The sequence below is a fragment of the Protopterus annectens genome, chromosome 2.part2 (genome assembly GCF_019279795.1).
Source record: "Protopterus annectens isolate FY-2018-M chromosome 2.part2, PAN1.0, whole genome shotgun sequence".
NCBI lineage: Eukaryota > Metazoa > Chordata > Ceratodontiformes > Protopteridae > Protopterus > Protopterus annectens.
Genome location: NC_056730.1, coordinates 559,781,078 through 559,808,194, shown reverse-complemented (window position 1 = coordinate 559,808,194; position 27,117 = coordinate 559,781,078). Strand labels below are relative to the sequence as shown.

At 42.4% G+C, this 27,117-nt stretch overlaps 1 protein-coding gene across 2 annotated transcripts in view; it reads left to right on the top strand.

The window, feature by feature from the left end:
• Window positions 1-27,117, top strand: part of RBM27 (RNA binding motif protein 27) — a 2,498,992-nt gene that overhangs the window by 2,024,636 nt on the left and 447,239 nt on the right. For both annotated transcript variants that reach the window (XM_044064021.1, XM_044064022.1), the window contains one exon: window positions 8,870-8,980. In XM_044064021.1, coding sequence (XP_043919956.1) covers window positions 8,870-8,980 — 111 coding nt within the window. The remainder of the gene's footprint in view (window positions 1-8,869; window positions 8,981-27,117) is intronic.

Below are 27,117 nucleotides of genomic sequence, written 5' to 3'. Positions count from 1 at the left end.
ATATCTGGATGACTGGCACCTTACTGCCACTACCAGGCATCTACTCCTTCAGACCAGGGACACTACTATCAACCTATGTCAACAGTTGGGCATCACATTGAACTGGGAAAAATCTGCTTTGTTGCCTTCACAGCGCGTCACTTTTATAGGTACCGAAATAGACACTGTTCTCATGTGGGCGTTTCTACCACAGGAAAGAGTCCTACAACAACAAGTTCATGCCTTGCTCCCTTTGAGAAGAGCGAAGGCAAGATGGATCCTCCAACTGTTGGGGACAATGGCTGCTACGATTATGTTAGTCCCTCTGGCAAGGTTACATATGAGGCTCCTTCAGTGGCTACTCTTTGCCCAGTGGTCTCTTCAACGTCTTCCACTTTCTCACCCTATTCTATTCACAGACAGGTGCAAACAGGATCTCAGTTGGTGGCTTTGCACCGACAACTTGAATGCGGGAAAGCCCTTCGTTCCTGCACCCCCGGTTGCCACGGTGACCACAGATGCCTCCCAGATGGGGTGGAGGGGGGCATTATCTAGGTAGGACAGTCCAAGGCACGTGGCATGAAAACGAGATGCATCTGCACATCAATGTCCTGGAGATGAGAGCTGTGCTACTAGCGTTGCAAGCACTCCAGAGTTTTCTTCCTCTCGGGACTATTGCAATCCACTCCGACAATATGTCAGTGGTGTGGTATCTTAACAAGCAGGGAGGAACCAAGTCTTACCCCCTTTGCAGAGAGGCCATGCGAGTGTGGCAGTGAGCATTGTCTTCCTAACGTTTTCTGGTGGCAACGCACATTCCGGGGAAGTCCAACGTGATCGCAGACAGGCTAAGCAGAGCTATTCTGATGCCTTACGAGTGGTCCCTGAACTGTCAGGTTGCGGAACAGATCTTCCGCAGGTGGGGTCAGCCTTGCTGCGACCTTTTTGCCAGCCCCCTCAATGCCAAATGCAGCAGCTACTTCACGTTGATCCCCCCTCAGGGGGAGTCACCCAGGGACTCTCTACTCCACGATTGGCCCTCCGGTCTACTATATGCCTTTCCTCCGGCCCCCTTGCTGTCAAAGATTATTCAGAAAGCGCAATCCTTGGGAAGCAGAATGAATTCTGATTGCCCCACACTGGCTTCGTCAAATTTGGTTCCCTTTCTCCCCCCCTATCTCATGGATGCTCCTTGGATTCTGGACCCACAACCAGACTTAGTAACACACATGTCAGGGCAGCTCCATCCCTCCCTTCAGACTCTCCGGTTGACAGCTTGGCTACTCCACTTCCGTCATTAGTTAGGCTTCATCATTTTTCGCCGGAGGTGGTTCATATTTTATCTTCCTCTCATAAGCCCTCGACCAGGCAAATGGAAGAGGTTTTCAATCTGGGCATGTGCCAAAACGATTGACCCTTACACAGCTCCAATTTCGTCTGTATTGGACTTCTTATCTATGCTCTTTAACCAGGATTCAGCGGCCGCAACCATTAAAGTCCAATTGGCGGCGATTTCTACCTTTCGTGTCACAGACGAACCTAGCCTGATGGCACATAGACTGTAAGGCTTTCCTGAAGGGCACATTGTTACTTCGTCCTCCGGTATCAGAACCTATTATGCCTTGGGACTTAAACTTTGTTCTACAGGGTCTTACTTCACCCCCCTTTGAGCCTGCAGCCACTTGCGATCTAAAATTCTTAACTTGGAAGACTGTCTTTTTAGTAGCCATCACGTCAGCCAGACGCATGTCAGAGCTTCAAGCTTTATCAATTAAACCCCCTTATTTGATTTTTCATAAGGACAGGGTTTTTCTCAGACCGAACCCCTTTTCTTCCCAAAGTGGCGTCAGTCAGTAACCTTAACAAATCTATTGAATTGCCTGTGTTTTTTCCCCAGTTTTCAAACAAGGCAGAATTCAAATTTCATCAATTGGATGTGCACAGACAATTATGTTTTTATCTGCACAGAACGAAAGACCTCAGAAAATCTGATCAGTTGTTTGTTTCCTTTTCGGAAAACAGAATTGGGTCTCCTGTCTCCAAAGTCACGTTGTCCAGATGGATTTCCAGTTGTATTTCTTTCATTTATTCCTCAAGGGGTAAAGATTTACCGTTCCAGGTGAAGGCTCACTCTACTCTGTCTGTATCTACATCTACAGCTTTTCAGGCCAGATTGTCTATGGATGATATTTGTGCTGCGGCTACGTGGGCATCTCCTCGCACCTTTGTTACTCATTACAAGTTGGATGTGGTGTCTAGGGGCAGGTCTTCCTTTGGTTCCACTGTGCTCAGGAGTATTTTCCACTGAGCCTCCCAGGATTTAGGTGCTGGGGACGCTGTCCCACGGGTAAGAATGTAGGTGAGATTGGACTACATAACATCAAGAAGTTATGTACTCACCATAACATTCGATATATGTAGTCCATCTCGCCTCACATTCTTACTTACCCCCCCCCCCTCCTTCCCCCATCCTGGAGGATCTGGAGGTTATCTCTGATTTCAGAGCTCCCTTCATTCTTGGTTTGTTTTTCCCTTAGGTGTTGTTATGCATGGAGAATGAGTGCTGGTGCTCGCAGCAAACTAGATCTGGGGATAGAGAGCAGTGCAGCATGGGATACCATCTTAGCCCAGCCAATAGAAAGAATTCGAGCTAGAAAAGTTTGGCCGAGTCGGAGCCGATGGGTAAGAATGTAAGGCGAGATGGACTACATACATCGAACGTTATGGTGAGTACATAACTTCTTGTTATGAACTTCTCACTTATCCAGCTGGAGGCCCCTGCTCCTTCAGCAGTCCCTCCAGTACTCCCAGCTTTCTTAGATGCCTTTGCATCTGCCTCCAGACCCCAGACTCCCAAGCTCCTGCCCCCAAAAGGCCTGACTGTTTTTATAAGATCACTGAGAATTGTAAGTCTCTTTTTAAATGACCTTCAGCTGATCCAGCTGTGGTTTCCATTACTTCTGACAAATCTTCCCAGGTATCTCCTCCTACAAAGTTGCTTCCTTCTAAGAAGGAAAGTAAAATTTTGGAAAGGTTTGGGAAGAAGGTCTGTACTACCACCATGACTATCGGAGCTATTAACTACCAGACACACATGTCTGTCTTCTTTGCTTTCTCAAGCTTCATAGGCTGCTTCCCAGTTACTTGACTCAGAAGTTGAGTCACTGACCCTTTCTCTTTTGTCTTCTTCCTCCCAGGTAGCTAGACATTCAGTCAAATGTAGTTGTAATGCATTAGAGGCATCTTCCAGGGCAGCAGCCTCTGCTTCTGTTCTTATGAGGCATCCTTGGCTACGTCTCCAGGCACTCACTGATGATTTTAAGGCCAAACTGCTTGATGTCCCGTTGGACAATTCTGCCCTCTTTGGCAAAGCAGCTGCAGAACTCTCTAAATTTCTGAAGGAAAAAGGTAGAAAGCTCCAGGATTTGAAACACTTACTCTTTTCCCTAGTCCCTAAATTCCATAGGAATTCCCTGTCAAGACTCCCTTTGTCAGGAAAACTGCTCATTCCTCCTCTTGTACTCCTTCTGCTACTAGGCCACGCAAGTCTTCCAGAAGACCCCCACAGGCTAAGGCTATTGCTTCTGCTCCTTCTCCTCAGCAGCCCTTCCAGCCCAGGCAAAGTTTTCTGGGACGTTAATCTCCCTCTTCCAAGTCGTACTCCCTTGTCTCTTCGTCTTTCTCTTACCCTCTCAGCTTGGATGGTAATCACTCAGGATTCCTGGGTGATTTCAGTTATCCAAAAAGGATACTTTATGACTTGGAAGACTCTTCCTCCCTTTCAGGAGATACCCCAGTCAGTTGCATCTGTTTCCTCTGTTGCTTGCTCAACTTTCCAACCAAGGTACCATTCAGGCTGTTCCTCCAGACCAGCAGGGAAAGGGTTTTTTTCTTGTCCCAATACCTTTTCTAGACCTTTCTCTATTGAACACTTTCCTGGCGGTGCCTTCTTTCAGGATGCTGTCTCTGCAATCGCTTCTTCCCTTGGTTCCTCCTCAAGCCTTCCTAGCCTCTCTGGATCTCAAGGATGCTTATCTACATATCCCTGTTCACCCATAATGCAGGAACTTCTTGCATTTCTCTGTGGGTTCTTTGCACTTTCAGTTTTCTGCTTTTCCTTTTGGTTTTTCCATTGCTCCAAGAGTATTTACAAAGTGCGTATGCGTAGCCATAGCCTATCTGAGACTGAAAGGGCTGCAAGTTTACCTTTACTTGGACAATCTGCTTTTTCTGGCCAGCGTTCCAGACCTGTTACTCCAACACCGGGGCCTAGCTGTTCCTTTTCTGCAGGGCCTAGGATTCTCAGTAAATTTCAAAAAATCAAGTTTAACCCCAAGTCAGGATCTCATATTCCTGGGGTGCTGGTTCTAGACAGACGTGATGATGGTTTTCCTCTCTTCAGAAAAAGCAATTTATCTCATAGCATACATGGAGTCTCTTCTGCCCCTTTTTTCTATCATGGCCAGGGAGTTACTGAGCCTGCTACGGTTCATGGTCTTCACAATCCCCATGTTGCCTTTTACAAAATTGCACAGGAAAATGTTCCAGTGATTCCTAAAGACAGTTTGGTCCCATCATGCTCATCCTTTAGATGTCTTGATCCCTCTTCTTCCCTACCTGAAAACAGAGCTACATTGGTGGATGCAGCAACTCAGTCAGAACCCTGGGCTACCACTTCAGGTACCTCAGAAGCTTTTCACAGATGCTTCAGACTTAGATTGGGGAGCAACCTTTGCTTCTAGGAAGGTGCATGGTCTTTAGTCCCTTTCTCAAAAGAGGGAGCACATCAGCATCAGCGAGATGAAGGCTCTGATTCTAGCCTTGCAGACATTTTATCCTGTATTGTTGACAGGACCCCTCAGAATTCTTGCAGACAATACCACTGTCCTTTGGTACATAAGCAAGTAGGAGGGCACAAAATTTTACCTTCTTTATCACCTTGCCATCAAAGCATGGGAAATGGCTATTCAATACAAAGTGACACTGCATGGTGTATACCTCCCCTCTGCTCAGAATTTGGGGACAGATGCATTAAGCGGATCCATGACACAATCCCACTAGTGGGTGCTTCACAGGGATGTGTTCCTGGATCTAGTTCACTGGTGGGGTACTCGAGAATTGAACCTCTTTGCCTCCCCTTTGAACAGACAACTTCCTCTTTTTTGTGCCAGGGTCCCTCACCATCAGGCTTGGAAGGTGGACGCTCTATCCTTTTCATTTAAGGGGATGTTTCTTTATGCATTCCCCCCCTTCCCCCTCTAATTCAGAAAGTCATGTTGAAAATTCTACAGGAAAAAAAGTCTTGGTAGTGACCCCATTTTGGCCAAGGCAGCACTGGTTCCCTCGTCTTCTGCATTTAGCAAAGGACCATCACTACAAGTTACCTCATGGGATGGACCTACTCACTCACGACAAGGGATCCTTGATTCACCCACATCTGGCAACTCTGCAAATAACCTTGTGGGCGATCAATTTTTGATCCCTTTCAGGCGCCTGTTTTCTAAGGATGTGCTTTGGGTTTTGCAGGAGGCCAGGAAACCCAATACTAGAAAGTCTTGCATTTCCAAGTGGAAAAGAATTTCTATTGGATGCCAAAAAAAGAAAGGATGATTCTTTCTCTGTGGCTATTCCTTTAGCGCTTTCTTAACTGTTTGAGTTGCTTAACAGTGGTCTTTCCTAGTCCTCATTCAAAGTCCACTGTTCTGCCTTGTCTACTTGCTTGCCATTAACTCCCCTCTTAGCTTCCAGGGTAGAGGTTAAGCTTTTTCTTAAAGGCGTCCTACACATGAAACCTTTTAAGAAACCAGTTCCTTCTCCTTGGGATCTTAACTGTGTATTAGAGAAGCTTACTCAGGCCCCTTTTGAGCCAGCGGCCTCTGCTTCTGTAAAATTATGTACATGGAAGACAGTACTCCTAGTAGCCTTAACTTCTGCTAGGAGTGTCTCTGAAATTCAGGCATTGATGGCTTTGCCCCTTTTTGTTTTTCTACAAGGACAGAATATCTTTGAGAACTAATCCATCTTTTCTGCCTAAAGTGGTAAATGAACCATCTCTTAATCAGCCCATCCAGTTGCCTACTTTCCTCCCTTCACCTCATTCCCCTAGTGAGAGGATTCTGCATTCCTTGGATGTACATAGACAACTCAGATTTTATCTTGGCAAAACTAATTCTGTTAGGAAGTCTGATCAGCTTTTTGTGTCCTTTCATCCCGGAGCTCTGGGTTTACCTGTTTCCAAACAAACTATCTTTACATGAATCTCTAAGGCTGTTGTCTTTTGTTATGATTTTCACGGGAAATCCTTATCTTCCGTTAAGGCCCATTCTACCAGGTCAGTTGCCTCATCAGGGGCTTTCTTCAAAGGCCTGGATGCTCAGTCCATTTTGGAAGCTGCCACCCAATCATCTGTTCATGCATTTACAAAGCACTACAAGTTGGACACTGCCTTCAGATCTAGGGCAGGATGTGCCAGAGCAATTCTGCATGGGTTTGTGGAAAATGCATCATCTTAGTCGTCTTCTAGTCCATCCTCCACCCTGGGTTCCCTTTGAGCATTTGCTCTATCCCATATATAAAGAATACTGCAACATTGAATAGGACATAGAATAGTTTTGTAAAGTCTTACCATAGCCATAGATGCCCCTCTTTGCTATGTTGCAGTATTCTATCCCACCCGCCTTCCCCCCACAACTTGTTCTTTCTTAGGATGACTGTCCTTTAGGCTCCCTTTGGATTTTCTTTCTTAATGGGGCTAACGTATTCTGAAGATTGTATGTGTGAACGTCCCTTTTTATGGCCGATATCTGTGCCTTTGTGTGACATCCCACGTACAGGCAGTGGCTTTAAGCTTTTGTATACAGGCCAGACGTCGGGTCATTGGGCGGAATACAACCCATATGTAAAGAATACTGCAGCATAGAAGAGAGGGAAATCTATGGTTATGGTAAGACATTACACAACTATTCTTTCCTTCAAAATATGTACAGTTGAGAGGTGTGTGTCTGTTTGATTTGTAGGAGAGAGAGTGATCTGGTCAGCTCAGGAGGGATGGATTTTCTTACGGAGTCAACACAAAAGAACTTCCAGGAAAAGATATGTGGAATGCTGTGTGGCAAGGCTAACTACCTGGTGTTGTACACCTTGGATCTAGATGATTGTCACTGTTGAAATGACACCCTGATTCCATGTGCTACAAATGGGAAAAAGGGTTGTGGATTGATAGATGAATATGCTGAATGCTGTTTCGTGGACAGGGTTAATGAATCTTGGGATAGGCTCCTAATGGTGGATCCTCTTTGCAGACCAGCTGATGTACTGAGAATGTACACTTAAAGAATCTATTTGAATCTTTTTATATTGTGTATTGAGTTCTAAAAGCCTAGATGCTTGCCTCTTTTCTTATACTTTATATAACTTTCCATGTGCTCAGTATTGGGTGAAATTACACAAAATTTGATGTGACAGCTATTCACTTTCACTTTTGTCTTCTTGCATTCAGTTTTCTATGCTGCAAACTGTGCATTTTCATAATATCTCAAAGCTTAATCTGTTATTGTGCAGATTTTTTGTATGTATGTTTTATATGCAGATATGTGTGTATGTATATATGTATATATATATATATATATATATATATATATATATATATGTATATATATATATATATGTATATATACATATGGGGGGGTCTTCATCATTTGATCTGACTGAATCACAATTTACAGCAAATGTTCTACACAATAAATATACTATAAAAAGCCTTTGCCCCCCCCCCCCCCCCCGCTTTACTTATATATACTAATTCCATGGTCACATAACTTTGGAGAAGAGGAAAAAAACACACGCAGTGAATCAATGCTGGTGTAAAAACACAAATATCTAAAGATATGGGGAAAAAAAACATAACGGTGACCATTGCCAAATCACACATATTCTTCTAGACTCACTTCCCCAATAACTCCTGTGATTAAAAATGACACCATCTCATAGTGTTTTATAGACTTCAGCAGGTTTCTTTCATTTGTGCTTCAGTCTGCGATTCCAGTCAGTTGTTTCATTTGTGAGTCAGTCATATGAACAATCAGTCAAATGACATAGTCATGCATACATATATTTGCATATGCACACACACACACTTGATGTACAACTGTATAGTGCATTATATGCAAGTTACAACTGTCATATAGCCAGTGGAATATCTGTGATGATCTTTTCAGTTAAGTATGAAGGAAACATATCACTGGCTGCATGGCATGCGAGTTTTGGCCATCTCTCCAAGGTACGCACTGTAGGTTCAGCTAGTGACCCAGGCACAACTGCTCAAAGTGTGTTGGTAGTGCTTGGCTAAGATCAGCTTGTTTATTGCAGGTAAGGGAATCCGTTGAAGTCCTGCAACTGGAACATTGCTTAGAAGAAATTCCAGTGTTGCACTCCCACACTCAGTAATGTGCCTGATCAAGAAGTGCACACATTTCAGCCAGTTATTTCAAGTTTGTACAAATGCATGCATTGTGTTGTTCAGAGTAGGTGTATATTGCACCTTCTGTATGAGCTGAAAGGGGGGAGCTGCTTAAAAGCATTAAGAAGTTTTCTTTTCCCTTGTAGGGTACAAATTTGGTTATTGGAATATTTTCCTTCCCTGCTGGCATCTCTCAGTGCTAGGATCAAGGAGAAATAAATATATTAAAAAGGAACATGGCTCATTGGTTACATGATGAAAGATGGTCAGGTGCCAGAAAACAAGCCTGAAAGAAATATTTCCATTGAATATATCAAAAATGAGAAAAGGGTTGTGGGTGGTTGAATGGTATGGATGGATAGCAAGTGTGAAATGTGCTGTTGCAAGTAAGAGTGGTGTTCAGTTTCTTTTTTTTTTTTTTTTGTCGTTCAGGTGGCAAACTTTGGTACAAGATTCAAAGGCCGTAATCTACAATTATCGTGGTATAATCACAAAGTTCCTACAGTAACAGCTGAACCAGAGGATGAGCAATCTCATGAAGAGGTACTGTTACTTCTTTATAACCAATTTAATTTTGGATGTATGAGTATATGAAACCTTTGGCTCTTTGGGGGTGTTTTAATTACATCAGTAAAAAATAAAACATTCACAACCTGAGAGCATCTTTAAGTAAGTATATCAACGTGTGTGTATGTCCAATAGAGAAGGCTCACTTTGCAAGTAGTATGTGGCTTGTTTACATCAGCAGTATGGTTTCATACCAGGAAAGAGCACTACAGATGCGATGTTTGCTTTGAGAATGTTGATGGAGAAGTACAGCGAAGGTCAGAAGGAGTTGCATTGTGTCTTTGTGGATTTAGAGAAAGCATATGACAGGGTGCCTAGAGAGGAGTTGTGGTATTGTATGAGGAAGCCAGGAGTGTCAGAGAAGTATGTAAGAGTGGTACAGGATATATACGAGGGTAGTGTGACAGCGGTGAGGTCTGCAGTGGGAGTGACGGATGCGTTTAAGGTGGAGGTGGGATTACATCAAGGATCAGCTCTGAGCCCTTTCTTATTTGTAATGGTGATGGACAGGTTGACAGACGAGATCAGACAGGAGTCCCCGTGGACAATGATGTTTGCAGATGACATTGTGTTCTGTAGTGAGAGTAGGGAACAGGTGGAGGAAACCCTGGAGAGGTGGAGATATGCTCTAGAAAGAAGAGGAATGAAGGTCAGCAGGACTAAGACAGAATATATGTGTGTGAATGAGAGGGAGGATAGCGGAATGGCGAGGATGCATGGAGTAGAGGTGGCAAAGGTGGATGAGTTTAAATACCTGGGATCAGCAGTTCAGAGTTAATGGTGAGTGTGAAAGAGAGGTGAAGAAGAGAGTACAGGCAGGATGGAGTGGGTTGAGAAAAGTGTCAGGAGTGATTTGTGACAGACGAGTACCAGTAAGAGTGAAAGGGAAGGTCTACAAGAGGGTAGTGAGACCAGCTATGTTATATGGGTTGGAGACGGTGGCATTGACAAAAAGGCAGGAGTCAGAGCTTGACGTGGCAGAGTTGAAGATGTTAAGATTTGCACTGGGTGTGACAAGGATGGACAGGATTAGGAATAAGTATATTAGAGGGTCAGCCCAGGTTGGAAGGTTTGGAGACAAAGCCAGAGAGGCAAGATTATGTTGGTTGGACATGTGCTGAGGAGGGATGCAGAGTATATTGGGAAAAAGATGCTAAGGATGAAGCTGCCAGGTAATGGGAAAAGAGGAAGGCCTAAGATAAGGTTTATGGATGTGGTGAGAGAGGCCATGCAGGTGGTTGGTGTGACAGAGCAAGATGCAGAGGATAGGAATAAATGGAAACAGTTGATCTGCTGTGGTGACCCCTGACGGGAGCAGCCAAAAGAAGAAGATGATGTGGCTTGTTTACATAAAAAGACAGCTTTGAGAAAAATCTTTGCAAGAGGGTTAACATTTCCACCTTTCTTTAATTCTTACTTTCTGATGTTATTTTTTTGTCTCTTACCTTAATTATCTAACCCTATTGTTGTGCCTCGTTCATTTTTTTAAGAAGTTTATCACACCCTGACTTGCAAAGAGTTCACATATATTAATGATAAAAAATTTCAAGGACATTTTCCTTTGTCTTTTATTTAGAAGTTTTTTCGTAACTTCAATATCATTCTTTGTCATGGTGTTATAATTTAATAATAGCTACTAAACTTTCACACCACTGTTCATCTTGACCATTATTTTACATGTGTTAATTGTAAACATGCCATTTATTTTTGTGTTTTACTCCCTCTCTTCGTTAAAGATTTCTCCTCCTGTGAAGTTGTTTTAGTCATTCCTCGGGATTCAAGAAGCTTGTGCCAGGTGCAGGCATAGCGTCGGCATTCTAACACCAAACATGGCCGCCAAACGATTCAGGTACGAGCTCTTTCAGCATGCACTACCTGCGCACACTACGCCCGCACAACTCCTGGACCCTGTTTGCTAATTACCCCATGTGCAGCAGTGTAGCATGCAAATGAAGGTATGTAGCGATCCCGGAAGTGGTGCAGGCATAGTGTAAGCATGCAGAAATGTAAACCATAGAAAACTGTTTACATTTTTTCAAACATATAATCGGAGCCATGACAGCCGACCAAACACATGTATTATATTGTTAATATATGCCAATGGCTAGATATATAGCCACTGGCATAAAAAAAATGTACAAAATATAAAATTAACATTTAATATATATAGTCGCACTATCGTGACGTGGAACTGCAGGGCAGCAGTGCGCAAAGGAGATAGCAAGAAAAATATAAAAATATAGAATAAAACCGCAATTAAACACATCACGGTTTCCCCATAATAGTCCATGGCAGGCTTGCTACACCATACTATGGCTTAAGTGTTGCTAAGGGGCAGTGACAGTGTTATGCGCAGTAGCTAGGAATTAGTCAGTTCCACGCAAATGAGAGGAGTAATAGTGAATCGCAGATTCCCCACTGGTGTAAGGATGCACCTCAGTGTAGCGTTATAACATCGAGATGTGCCTTTGAGATAAAGATGATATCAAGAGAGGGGTGTGTCGCCATTGCTGTAAGCACATTGGAGCCGTGCTAAACCGATTTGCCTCTAGCTAGGCAAAGCTGCAGGATAGGAGTGTGTTGAACTTGGCCATAGCTATGCTTAGCTGAGAGTACACAAGGTAACAGAGTATGCATGTGAACGGAGATTTAAACGCATGTAAACCTGGTAAACAGGTTTGCGCGGCACACACTGCAGCTGAAACAGGAAGGATATAGGAGAGAAATAAGGAAATGCTGCAGCAGTGAAACTGGAGTGTACAGATGACTAACACCTAGGGGCCTACAGTGGGCCATTGACAACAGCTAACAAGGCTGCAAGCAGCTACCTGCAGAACAGGAAAGGAGAGGGGCTGTACTGCCAAGAAAACAGTAAAGTGTCAAAGCAGAACAAAGCCGATTTGCAGTATATCAGTTACAAGGCACATTTTGCCATGACTGGGTAGGGAAAGTACAAAACAAGAAAGACGGCAGGTGGATGCATGCCTGATAATGGGAGGGGATCCAGGTTTAAAAGTGAATTAAACGGCAACAGATTAATCAAGGCAGGCAAGCAGATCTCCACAGTAAAGGCCCTACACTTGCAGTACTCATTGCAAAACCCATAATTAAGACACGCTGCAGCAGGAATAGCTCATACACACCCAGTGACAGCAGCAGCATCCATAACACAATAGTATAAAGTGTGAAAGCATCTCACACGCATTTGTGTATTCCCATACACTCTGCACCAGTGGTGTATACAGATGGGGTACTTCTAGTATGTACATGTTAGGGGCTGCCATAGCTTTGATCCACCAGCATGTGTTGGAGACTGAAGGTGATATGGAAGATGATGCACACAACCACCGCAGGCACCAGAGGAGGAGGAGAGTGTTCAGACCCAGGGTAACCTACAAGGGGCTACATGATCTGGTGATAGTAGAGCATTACAGGGTGGTACAGGGACATCCTACAGCAACTTGTGGAGCTGTGCCGGCCATGCCTCAGAGCCAGAACAAACAGAGGGGAACCCATCCCAGTGGATACAAAGGTATGTGTAAGCCTGAGAATACTAGCTTACAGGTACATTTCAAAGACCAACTGGGGATATCATGGGGATCTCAAATGTATCAGCATCCAGGGTACTACACCAGTTCCTGGATGCCATGTTACCACGTGCCAATGAGCACATGTACTTCCCCCGAACGCAGGAGTTGGCACAGCAATATGCGTCTCTTCCACAATGTGGCAGAATACCCGGAGGTTCTGGGTGCAATAGACTGCACGCACATACACATCAAGTCACCACCCGGTGAGCAGGGTAGGCGCTACATAAACCACAAGGGATACCCTTCCATCAACTGCCAGGTTGTATGTAATGTCCAGGGCATTATCATGGATGTGTGTGCTGGCAGCCCTGGAAGCTATCACGACTCCCACATCTGGCATGCCTCACAGCTGTATCAGTTATTTGCCAGGGGGGACATCCCAAATGGCCACCTGGTGGGGGATGCTGGCTATGCACTGGAACCGTGGATGACTCCCATCAGAAATGCACACACACCCATGCAGGAACTCCATAATGCGGCACATGCACAAACCAGAGTCATCATAGAGCGTGTGTTTGGGATGCTGAAATCACAATTCCGTTGCTTGGACATATCTGGTGGAGCCTTGCAGTACTCTCAAGGCATGTGTGCCCACATCTTCATAGTATGTGCCATGCTACACGGTATGGTCCTGCAGAAACAGCTGCAGCAGGGACAAAAGGGTGAAGGCCCTCACAGCCCACCACTATTGCCAAGGGCCCCACAGGCACAGAGGTACTCAGACCATGAACACCCTGAGCCAGCCCCAGTAGGCAAACAGAGGCGTGCCCAGTATGCCCATGCCTTGGCAAAGAGGGAACGTATAGCACACACACTGACAGTGTAGGCACCTAGGGATTGACACCTTTCTCCACCTGCACACACAGTAAAAATGGATGGCACACACAAGACTACCTGTAAATTGTCATGTATAGGCAGTCTACTGTGTGCATCCAACATAGGCAGCCCTCAGCTATTGCACACACAACTGCCATTGGCACAAGGTAAGTCAACACCTGAACAGTAAATTAAGCTATCAGCATGTACTGAATACTGTATGTATAGATTCATAAGTAGGTATTTGGCCAACTGCCAGAGGCCATTCATAAGCCCAGCCAAAATGTGTCAGCTTTTGCCACCCCATTGATTCGTTAACTGTCCCTCTGTGGAGCAGAGCAATGGCGGGATCCCTGGGGTGCATCTACTGTTCCCCATCCACTCTTCAAAGTTTCTCTTGCAGAGTGTTAGTGAGGGGCTCTGTATAATGTAGTTAGGGATGTTGTTCCAAAGTATGGAGAGTGTATGTGACAGGAATCTGTCCCTCCAGCATCTTCCAGTTATTGTGGCAAGGTTCAGCTCACTACAATGTGTGGCTCACTGTGACATGGATTCCCATAGGTGGAGCATATCCATTAAGCCTGAGTTCGACATGGCTGTGTTGGCCAGCGGAGATCATCTCTGGGTAAATGAGATGCCACTGAGTAAAGCAGGAGTTTATTCAGTCTGGCTGCATAGGCCATATGTTGGAGGCCAGTATTCCCCTTGGCGATGTACATTCGTGGACCTCCCAGCTGTTGGAAGTGTCTTCTGAGGTACATCCCAAATGGGTTATTATACCCTATGATGGGACTGATGAGTGATGAGTAAAGGGGCACTATAACCCCAGTATATCTAGATGGGAATCCTTTAGTAGTCAGATGGCCTACATGGACGGATGTCCTAACTACTGTGGAGATATGATTGTCAAAGGGGCGATCACTATCTACCTTAGTCCCCAGATACCCCATTACCTCGTCCGTATTAGTGGCTGCCACGTATGTGTTCATATGTGGGTGCTTAATATTCCACAATGGAATGATCATGCAGTTAGTGGCACTTGGCTGGGGGCCGTGACATTGACACCCAGTGATGGTCTCTGTGAAGGGTCTATATTATATCATCGAACGCTTAAAAAAGTGAACGCTGATTGATCAACCTAATTTAAGAGAAAGCTTACAATCTCGAACTGTCAGATCAGCGATTTTTTTTCCCCAGGGAAAAAAATTGCTGATCCAAAACACATACACACAACACAAGCACACCAAACAAACAGAAATCCACACACATACACCTAAAATCTGATACCTAACCCTACACTAAACTATGCACATACAACTAACTACCCACTTACCTTAACCCAAACCCTAACCCTAAGGTCCGTCACTATCGCACACTCACCTCACTCGCTCCCTAACCCTAACTCACTTAAATCCGCCCTAACCCTCATGTCCACTCAATTGCACACACACCTAACCCGAGCCCTAACCCTAACTCACCTAAATCACCCTAACACTCACATCCACACAATCGCACACTTACCTGAATCCGACCGGTAACTTTCCACCATAACACTGAAAATACCGAAGCAAAAGAAACGGACAACCGAATTCTTTCCCTAGGAAAAAATTAGAGTTTCTGCTGCTTCCACATTTTGCAGTTTCGCGAAAATAAGTTCGATCAATCAGTGTTCGCTTTTTTAAGCGTTCGAGGATATCATATAGACCCTCTGTGAAGCCCCTTGAGGGATGTCTGTGTCAGCCGGACTATCAGTCATGGCTCCCAGTTTACATTCATTGCCAGACATGGTCTGCCGTAACCCACCTGTGTTTGCTTGTACCTCTGAGTGGTATATGCCAAACAGTAGGGCTCCCAGGACTGAGTCCTGTGGGACACCAGTCGTGACTGGTCAAGAGTTGGACCTGGCGACTGCTAGTTGTACCATGTGGGTTCTGTGTATAAACCCGTTCACAAACCAACCTGTAATGTATGAGTGTATGTACAAGCTGGTGTGTTTTTCAATAATACCTGAGTGGGGCATGGTGTCAAAAGCCTTGGTGTGGTCCAGGTAGTATGTGTGAACCACGTCCCCGGTCATCTTAACGTCTTGGTGACTATATGTAAGACGTCAAACAGGTTCAGTAGGCATAAACTGCACTCAGCCAAGCTGACCTGGGTTGGGTCACGTGTTCGGAAGTTACCAGTGTCTTTGTTAATGAGTACCATGAGGATACGATCCATACCATTGCAGACCAGGCTAGTCAGGCTTATGGGGTGGTAGTTATCATGGTCAGTTGTGATTCCACCTTGATGGAGTGGAATAACCTTTGCCACGCGCCATTGTATGGGCATGTAGCCTGTGGAGGCTGAGGTTAGAAAGCTTAATTAAGTGGGGGGGTCAAGTTGTCTTGTACAGTTTGCAAGATGCAGTGTGGGGCAACATCTGCCTCCATTGGCGCTGTGTTCTGCTGTTAGAGAGAGCCATTTCCACCTGTGTCTCTTTGATGTGTGGGATACTGTACCTTTCGGGTAGTGTTGTGGGCTCTTTAGGGGGTGAAATATGCACTGAATGTATCTGCAAGGATGTTGGCGATATCAGCAGGGTCAGCATATTTTGTGCTATATTTCACCGGCACAGTGCAAATCTGTGTGTCTCCACTTAGATCCTTGACATAGCCAAAGAAGGCTTTGAGGTTATCTTTTGAATCCTTGTGTATTCTCCTGCTGATGTTAGCCTTGGATGATGTCATGAAGGACCTACGTATCATACTAATAGTTGTCATGGATGTCTGCCCTTCGTGGAATTCGCTGTTTGTCTGGAACACTTTCCTACTTCTGTAGTATAGCCTGTTTATTGCAGAGGTCCACCAGACTGGCGTCCTTGTCTAGGAGGATTGAGTCCTGGTTTACCATTGATGGCACGATCCATACATCCATATAGGTGCTTATAGACTGCATTTGTAAATCTGTCTGTATCTTAAGCAGTGTTTTCCCTTAGCATGGGGGCTGTGAAACCCCCCACCACTGTCACTAGTAGTGCAAATTTAGCTGTAGGAAAGTTATACACTGTGGTATCCGTGGGTGGGGAGATGCTTGGGTGTGGAAACAATGAATAGTTCATGGTCAGATCTAACCAGTGACCTGCTAACCTCTGCTGTGGTGCACCTGTCCGGGAAGCACTAGGCCTGGAAGTGAGTACTGGAGTAAGTTTCCCAGTTGATGGTGTACATTAGGACTGTCATGTTCTCCACTGTCTCCAGGTAGGTGGAGTGGTGTTACTGGGTCATAGATGGTGATCCGTAGCAGGCCACAGTTTGCATTGCAGTTGTGGCTGATGTTAGCTGCACATGGATGATCTCAGAGGTGTCATGCTGCCCCACTAACCTGGAGGTGTAGGTGTCCCTGATGAATATGGATACACCCCCTCCATGTCTGTGTCAGTCCATGTTCTGTGGCCGAAATGTGGGGTATGGGTTGTAGTCTGGTAGTGCTGGTGTGCTCTCAGGAGCCTTATGACAGATCTCAGTTACTGCACAGATGTTGATGTTGTCCATCCTGAGGAGTGCTGTGAGTGCATGCATGTTGTGATCACAACCACTGGTGTTGAGTAGCATAACCCTCATTGAATCTGCTGTTGTGCTGTTTACGGAGCTGGTATTCACCTTCGAGACTCTCCTAAATAAGGCACCATGGCCTTGGCCAGTATTCCAAGGCCTAAGGCTGACACATGGGCCGGTGTGGTATTGTTGCATGCATGTTCCCCATCTGTGCTCGTTTTTCATCTCTCCTGTAGGTAACCTACTGGTAAGCAATAGAAAGCCTTAAACTTGTACAAGTCTTCTAGCTTCCAAGATAGGCTTTTGGAGTGAGTAAGTATCAGTGTTCTGTATGTTCTTGCTGTACTTAACTGTTTCTTGACTACATGGTGATGTCTCACTGTATGTTGTGATCTGAAGGTCTCTTTATTCACATATTATGGCAGTGATGGCCTGCACTTTAGAGGTTCACAGATTGCCTACTACCTATCTCCCCAAGGGCAATTAGAAGCATAGCTACAGTGTGTTGGCTTTCTCCGCACCATTGATGAAGTAACTGAGCTTTTGTCAAGCATAGCCAATGAAGCAATTCCAGGCAGAGTTGTTGGAAGCTGTTGAAGACTGGGGTTGTGGAGGGTGATAGGGGCACTTAGTGATCTAAAGAGGGCATGTTAATGTGACAATTCAACACCATTCAATTTCCCTAACAGGTCTCACAGCTATCAAACTAGACAGGCTCCCCCACCCCCCTGGCTGTATGGTTCTGGGACACATGATCCCAGGGGTGTTTATTCTGTTACCCATTCACACAACAAGGTTTCCCTTGAAGTTTGTCATTGAGGGGCTATGCCTAATGTAGTTAGGAATGTAATGTATTGTCTCACAGTACATTTGTTATATGCTATTTCAAGAGTAAGTGAAGCTCAATAGGTTTGGGGGCCTCTGCCCTTTGATTAGCCTAGCTTACACACAGAAATCATCTAAATAGGAAATAGGTGGAAGCAACGTTAATGTCAACAGTGTAATGGTTACAGCATCTGCATAGTATCTGTGCATTCGAGGTCCCAATCCTGATAAAGGCAGGGATCTTTATCATGTTCAAAAGTATATCTTAATCACAGCTTGCATATATAGGTAGTAATCGTTTGTATAATAAACATTCAAAACACCCATATAAACCCATGTGTGCTGGAGAGTACAGTCAACAGAGAATGTAATGTTATGTCAGCACATAGTGAGATGTTACTTCACTGACATGTATATATCCCGAGTAGCTAGCGGATGTGGCCGTGTTTGCGCGCACAGGTTATACGTTACAAAGTTTGTTTAACTGTGTTTAACCGCTGATGTAATGTCACACAAATACTTTTAAACATGTTTACAACTGCTTAAATGAGCTTTATTCTGGAGTAAAAAACATTTGTAAAGCATCGCAGGTGTTGAACCCTGGACCATGCACTCTATAATCATGGGACTTACCACTAAGCCATCTGAGGTGTATACATGTTTCACGGTCTTGAGACTGCACCTTATACCATATGCATTCCACTGTAATGGTCACAAATGGGACAGTCACTTTGTGTACATATGTACAGTACATTGTAATGTACTGTAGTTTGTGAACCAACACATTCCAGTCTACATATGTATTACTGTTACAAATTAGTATGAAATATATATATATATATATATATATATATATATATATATATATATATATATATATATACATACATATATATTTATATATATAATTACATCAATAGCCATATATATATATATATATATATATATATATATATATATATATATATTTATATATATATATATATATATATATATATATATATATATATATATATATATATATATATATATATCTTACATCAATAGCCATATATATATATATAAACACACTTCGTGACACAGAAGCACTCCAAAGGAATTGGAGTGTACACAAAACACATGCAGCTCTGGTATTATAACTATTAATATTAACTTAATTCACCATAGAAGGGATGGTTGTTGTGCATGTGAAGATTGGGGTGGGGGAGGAATGATGGGATAATGAAATGATGCATCAAGGAGGGCCGGGGTCGGATGTTCAGTAGGCGAACTGGAGGGGGTATACATGGAGTATGGGGACAATATAAAAAGGACACAAAACAAGAACCTTTCTCATTCATAATACACCCTGTCATGTCACATTGCAACACCTAATTTCACAAACTTATGAACATTCACATATATCAGACATATGTACACCATCTGATTGGCACATTTGTTTTCAGTAGTGAGGAATGCCTGTAGTAAAATGTATATTCTAAACACCATATCATTTGTACATATCTCAGATGCCTTAGTGGTAAAGTTAGTGACTGTGGTGTTCATGGTCCCGGGTTCAAGACCTGCAAGGGCTGTTAAGTTATTTTGAGGGCCAGAATAAGGGCTGTTGGATACAGGTGGGTTAAAGCACTCTTAAGCAGTTGTAAGCGGGTTTCCATGGGTTTGCAAGATGGCAACCTGCGCTGAAACATGGTAAACGGAGAAGCGCTTCACAGGTTTAACCTTTGCTTAACGTCGCTCAGACCACAAGCAAACCTGCTTACCAACCATGTAAATGTGAGTTATTCACACTTTCCCTACCAGTGCCTACTCTGAGAGGTAAAATAATAACACCTTCCAGGATTAGAACCCGCAACAATGTACTCCATCCTCAGAGTAACCTAACACTAAGCTACCTGGGATGTACCTATCCCAGTTGTGTATGCAAACAGGTTAAAACACAAAAGGGAGGAATGTGTTGAAATAGGACAACCCGCCATGTACCCAATGAAAGGTGTATGCTCATATGTGTATATATATATATATATATATATATATATATATATATATATATATATATATATATTTATATATGTGTATATATATATATATATATATATATATATATATATATATATATATAGAGAGAGAGATACATAGAGACATGTCGATATATACAGGTCTACATATATATGTAGATATATAGCTAGGTTAAAAACATCTACACATCTATGGAGGTACAGATAAATGTATGCAATAATATATATATCTATATACATATACACACATATTTATATATATATATATATATATATATATATATATATATATATATACATGCACACATACACACACACACACATAGACCGCATCCGAAGTGTTTATATCTGAGTATAACATGGACCATAGCAAGCAAACATTCCACCCCCCCCAAACAATATGTACATAACATATGAAGAGTATATGCCAATACACTATTACAAATATGTTCTATGGACACAGTCACCAACACAACTGCAATGACTGCAAATATCCATGACTGAAATACACAGACTTTCATTTTGCAAAACTTTATTACATTCTGATGTATTGCCAAAAGGATTCAAGGACTAACAGTACCTGCATGCTATACAGGAAGCATTTAACAGTGCCTTAATGAATCAGCCTGCAATTACCATAGTATTAGTCCACTAAGGGATAGGTGTTCACATAGGGAAAGAACACCCACAAACATATAGACATTGCATAAAAGGGGTTCCTACACACCTGCATGTGCTATGTACACCCACCAACATCTGCCCCACAACCAAAATAATTACATCAATACATACTGTCAAACCATAACCAATTATTCAACTACTGTACATCATCTGATGAAACTTTAACATACCTGGACACAGACACACTAACATGGCCCTATGTGAAATAGCTGCTGTTATACAATTGAACAGCTGCTGATGTAACAGGGTTTGCATGAACTAATCCCGTTTCAGAGGGTTGAAAGGTTTGTACACCAGGAAGTGTTACTGAGTACTGATTATCAGCACAGTATGATACACAGTAACACCAAACTAAATATGTCTAGTAAGCACACTGTTAACCCCCCTAACATTGTATGCATAGCTATGCAGCCTTGAGCTGGTCAAACAACCTGGCCAGACTGTAACATATGCAGAAGTATTAGGTACAGACAAACCCTGCACAAGTAGCAATGTTCAGAAATATAACAGCAGTACTCACATTTAGACCAAATCCTCTAGGCATTACACACAATATATTGCTGTTCTTCTCCATACAGCTGTTGCAATAGATTCCAAACAACACTTCCAGGATGTCTTCCTCACAAGTAAGGCAAAAGGACAACGCCCAAGTGGAGTACTCAGTTATACTCCACTGTTGCCATGGTATTGGCTAAGGCAGTAGCAGCGCAGCTGATGTGCATGTAATTAGTTACTTAGGAACACCAATTGGTTATCGGGATAGCACGTTACTGATCTGTAACTATAAAAGGTTGCCTTGTCACACATTCAAACCATCTGTATCTACCTGTAGGACAGTAAAAAACACTGAAAGACTAACCGAAAACGAGTATTATACTAGTCAGCAGGGGCGGCTTGTGCTATCGGACTGCCAGACTGCAGCCCTCCCACCTACAAAAACACAAAAGAAAAATCTTTAAAACTAAAAATCAAAACAGAAAAAAAAAAAAACCACGAGTCCCAACTCCTCTGTGCATGCGCAGAGGCATTTGAAGACCTCAGACTGCCTTTATCAGCAGTCCGGATAGAGAAAGACAAGTACCCAGCAATCATTGCTGCAAGTGCACCCAGGAATCAGTGCGGTAACGACAGCACAGAAGAGGAGGTCCAGACTGCTTCGGCTGCAGGCAGACCCAATGAGGACTGAGAGAGGCGAGCTACCCAATGAGGACTGAGAGAGGTGAGCTGCTATCGCGGGACATTCATTGCGCGGGCTGTCTGGATTGCTCTGTTTCGCGGGCGGGTTTGGTCGCTGGCTGGATTCTTTCAGGAGGTAGGTGTTGTGGTCGCTGGATTGCTGCTTCAGGTTGCTGGCTGGATTCTTTCAGGAGGTAGGTGTTGTGGTCGCTGGATTGCTGCTTCAGGTCGCTGGCTGGATTCTTTCAGGAGGTAGGTGTTGTGGTCGCTGGATTGCTGCTTCAGGTCGCTAGCTGGATTCTTTCAGGAGGTAGGTGTTGTGGTCGCTGGATTGCTGCTTCAGGTCGCTGGCTGGATTCTTTCAGGAGGTGGGTGGGTGCTGTGGTCGCTGGCTGGATTCTTTCAGGAGGTAGGTGTTGTGGCCGCTGGCTGGATTGCTCCCGTCTGGCTGTTGAGAGACATACAGCAGGTGTGTGTGTGTGTGTGTAGATAGATAGGTAGATAGATAGCTAGCTATAGTGGCAGAGTGATTGCAGAGCTTGGCAAACTTAGTGTTCGTAGCGTTATTACATCTGTTGTTTGTACTGCATTTGCTAAAGAGTGCATCAGGGAAGGTAACTGCAGAGTTCCAGAGAAATACTGAGCAGGGAGGCAAAATAAAGAGAAGCTGTCCATGGCAACTGATACGGAGCAGGTTCTCTTGGGATGTGTAAGGGCCACTGTCATTGAAAGAGATTAGATTCTTGACCTGTGTGCTGAGAGAGCAGTTTCAGAAGTGGACTGTCCAGGGAGTCATATGAGAAGGGCAAAAGCAGTCTGGAAGGCATTACTGAAACTTGAATAGAATATATCCTGTAGAGCTGCTAGAATTATGCACACCTGTTTGGAGGTGTGTGTTGAAAGGTATCTGTAAGTACCTTTTTTTTGGTGGGGGGGCAACTTTAGAAAGAAGCCAAGTATTGTTTGTTTTCTTCCTATTTTAGAAGGAAGCTAATTTATGTTTGTTTACTGACTTAAGTCTAGAAAAAAGCCTGACACTGTGCTATCTGGATTGAAATGAAAGCTGGAAATAATATTTGTAACTTTCTTTTCTGTATTTCTGCAAGAAACATTTCTTATTTCCCAACCTTGTAAAATAAACCTCTTTTCAAAAGCTCTTGAGACTGCACTTAGTATTTCAAGCACTTTAAAATACTATGCAATCTATGATTATATCAGCATTGGTAAGCAACACAAATGATTGACAACTAAAATTAGTGCATCACAAAAGACAGACAACTTCATAGGTAATTACTAGGCTGATTGTCAGTGCAATCCATTTAAGCTTAGCTAATTATGCTGTGGAAGATGAAAATCAAACCCTGTACCTTGAGTCTGTCAGGTAAACACAATAACTATTAAGCCAGCCTTTGCAAGTATAAGTAAAATCTGCTAAAAAAAAAAATAATCAGATCAAGAGTAGTCTGATAGTGGTTCTGTTAGGGAAACTGTTTTTAGTAACATAATGTATTAAGTAAGGGTTAGGGGTAGAATTAGAGTGATCACATGTGAGAAAAATAAGGAGTTTTTAGGTCTTACTTGTTTATGCCTCTACCTATTATCGCAAATAAGTCTGTGTTCCATTTATTGGGAGTAAAATGATTTAAATAATTCTGCAGTTTTGGTTTATCCACAACGGTGTTAGCAATTTTCTATCTCTTAACATCATTTGAGCATTTCATCAAACATGTCTAGCTTTAATAACATATCAGTAAAAAAGAAATTAAACAGTATAATCTGCAGAATTCTGGTCATTAATTCTAGTTATACATAGCTGAATTAATTTATCCCAGCTGTCTGCTTCACATTTGACAGTTATAGTTTTATGCAGTAGCTAATATATGAATTTATATTAGAAGATTGTATAACTATTATGATATTTGTATGAGGAATGACATCAAAGGCTTTTATCATATACTGATACAAGAATTACATTCAAAGTCGTTGAACTAATGCCATGACCACAGTGTTTTAATATTTATAAGATTATTCAGGATCTGGTAAGTGTAACTCCATGTCACTGTACAGAAATACCATGTGAGCATTCATTTTCATAAGCCAGTAAACTCAAATAATAGTAATATATGTTCGTAAATATTACATAAAATGTCTTTTAAGACTGATTAATCTTTCCACAAGTTATTGTACCTCACCTATATATAGGTCTGATTTTTAACATTTAATCAGTGAGATAGAACATAACATTTCTGTCAAATATGTTAAACAGAGTATAGATATAATACTATATGAAAAGCCGAAAAGACCAACAACAACTATATGTATATTTAGTATAGACGCTTATTCCAGAGATACCACCTCGACACAGTAATGTGGTGACAAATTGTATTTGATATAGAGTGAATGGAAGAAATAATGGTACTCTGCTTTGTGAAACTGTTTGCATACTGTGAATTTAAATGAGGAATAATTGTTTGTCCTTAATTACTGATTTATTACTGATTAGTATTTGGTCACTTTGTTAAGTTTTTAATTGAAGTAATTATAAATCAGTTTCTTATCAAGCACACCAAGGATAATCAGCTGGTATTCATACCTTGATTGAAATTTGTTTCAACACATTCTCAAAGCTGTTAGTAGCTTGATAGGATATAATTTTTTGTTTATATTTGTAGGATAAGCATTACAAAATTCATAAGTGTACATCTTCCTTTTATATAATTTACACATTTTCTTGTCCACCAATTAGGAATTCACTTTTAATGACTTTTTGTTCCATTTTCACCTAATGGGAATATAATTATTTACTGCTCCTGAATTCTTAAAAACTAAAAGAAAATGTAGCCAAGCTAGATTTTCCGCTGTGTGATTCCTTAAAACCTCTTGTATTAGAGGTAACATGGGATATATGCAAATTATCCCTTAAGGACATCAGGTGTTTCGGCTGTATGGAAATTCTGAATGCCCATTTTTTCCTTTTTAAGTCTGCTATGGACAAATTCAGGCCAAAAAAGCCAAACCCCACTAGCTGTGGACATGCATAAAGCCACAAAGAATCATAGAAAATGATGAAGTTTATTTCACATGGGATCACCCAATATCAACAGTTCAAAATACAGATGCTAGAAAACTGGATATAGTGGTCCGAAATCGCCACACCCAGTGACTACAGTGTCTTGCATACAGAGACACACAAAGTCATAAAATACCTGGATCTGCAGGCAGAAACGAGAGCCATGTGGAAGAAAGATACCCAGACAGTTCCAATAGTAGTAGGAGCAACAGGTCTTATAAAAAATAATTAACAAGCGTATTAAGATATGTTACCAATTCATGTAACACCGTATGAATTGCAGAAGGAGTAATTACTAGGCACATTGCAGGTGCTGCAAAGAGCACTTTTGGCTGACATTTTGGCTGAGTGAAACAATACTAATTTCATGAACTTTAATCATAATTTGACTTAGGAGTGGGGTCCATTCCCTTCATGGTATTAGAAACCCAAAAGACTTGGGGAAATTAAAAATGGCTGAAACACCTTAAGGGGTTATTTGCATATATCCAGGGGCGGTTCGTGCTATAGGACTGTGTGTGTGTATAAAATGCCCCCAGTTAACACATTGTGTGTGTGTCTGTAAAATGCCCCAGTTAACATATAGTGGGGGGTAGACATCCTCAGGCTTGAACCCTGTACTTTGGATGCAGGTGGCAATGACCTGAATTCCCTACTCACCACTATTTGTTAAAAAAAAAATGCAGATTTTTGCCTCATATTTGTTCTGTTCCTCATAAAATCTGTGGTTTCTGTATCTTCATATTTCCTTGCAAAGGTCTGTAGTGCAGTGGTGCACTGGTAGCATTGTTGCCTGACAGCTACAAGTTCTCTGGTTTGATTCTTGGCTGGGGTGCCTTCTGTGTGGAGTCTGCATGTCCTCCTGTCTCTTACAAAGATGTGTCTGGAGTGTTTCTCCCTGTTCTGCTGAAAGTTGGCTTTGTTTTTTTCCAAGTCAGACTAGTTTCCTGGTTAACAAATGTTTAAAATAATAGGCATTTAAACTTCAGACTTCATATTCTTCAGAAAGTACATGGTAACACAAAACCTTTTATTTTAGCAATTGTCTAAGTTTATAACATGGATATTTGAAATTTGCCCATATTTTTGGGACTGTATTCCCCCATTATTGGCCTCGTCCAGGTATTTTGTGCTAAGGTTGAGAGCTATGGTGAGAACTGAATTCACTGAATGTTTGGGGGCTGTATTCCCCCCCATTACTGGCTTTGTCCACATGTTTATTGCTAAGAGGTTGAGAGCTATGGTGAGAACTGAATTCACTGAATATGTTTGGCAGCTGTATTCCCACATTATTGGCTTTTTTCAGGTGTTTTTTGCTAAGAGGTTGGCAGCTATGGTGAGAACTGAATTCACTAAATGGTAGCCATTTAAGCTTTTGTCTTCCTCTGTTTCACAAAACAGCTGATATGGCATAGTGGTATGTTTCTCTGACTGTTTTGCACAGGGTCCCCTGGGTTTAAGACGTGGCAGTGAAATGTATGGTGGTAACACAGCATTTTATTCTAGCAACTTTCCAACATTATACAAGCAATGTTTAAAATGTGTCCCTGGTTTTGGGGCTTTTGTCCTGCCCCCCCCCAAATAAATTTTGGCTTTTTCCAGATTTCTAGTGCTGCAAAGTTAAGAGATACAGCGGAGTGTCGAGTAGATTTTACAAGGAGCTGAGAGCTGCAGGGGAACAAAAGTTTAGTGCTGCTTATGCTAACTCTGCTTACATTGTTAATAGCACAACAGGTAGTGTATTTGCTTTTGATGCAGAAGGCTGTGGGTTCTACTCCCACAGTAGGTAGATGCATTGCTGATACTGTACTGTGTTAAGGGGGTGGATGCTGCAGTGCTTTTTGGCAAAGATACCTAGTAACTATGAACCTGTTATCAGTTTGCCATCCATTCCCTATTGCGGTATTACTAGCTTATCATTTTTTTTTAAAGCATGCAACATAGGCAATTTATTCTTCAAGGGCAACAGGCACTTTAGATGAAACAATGACATATAAAGTTGTTTGCTAGCAGCAACCTATTTATTAGTTACAGATTTCTTTAATGTGGATTTTACTTTTTCAGAGATTGTGCATATTTACTGATATTGGTGGACTGTAGAAGGTTGAGTAGACGTTTTATGATCGAAATGTTCTGAATTGGGCAGTTTTGTCATTGGTGCATGCATTTTGTTTCATTGTTTACTGGAAAAATGTTCAAAACAATAAATTTAAAATGCCCTCTAACAACTGTATTGTATTGTACAAGCAATATAATGTAATACAGTCAGGAAGGTGTATCACAGAGCATGTCTATGTTTCATGTTCAAGGGGCCTATGATTTTGAAAACAGCCCAGAGTTAATCTTTATCTGCAACTGGCAAAGTGTATTTTCTTTGAATGTGGGTTTCAATGCATGTGAG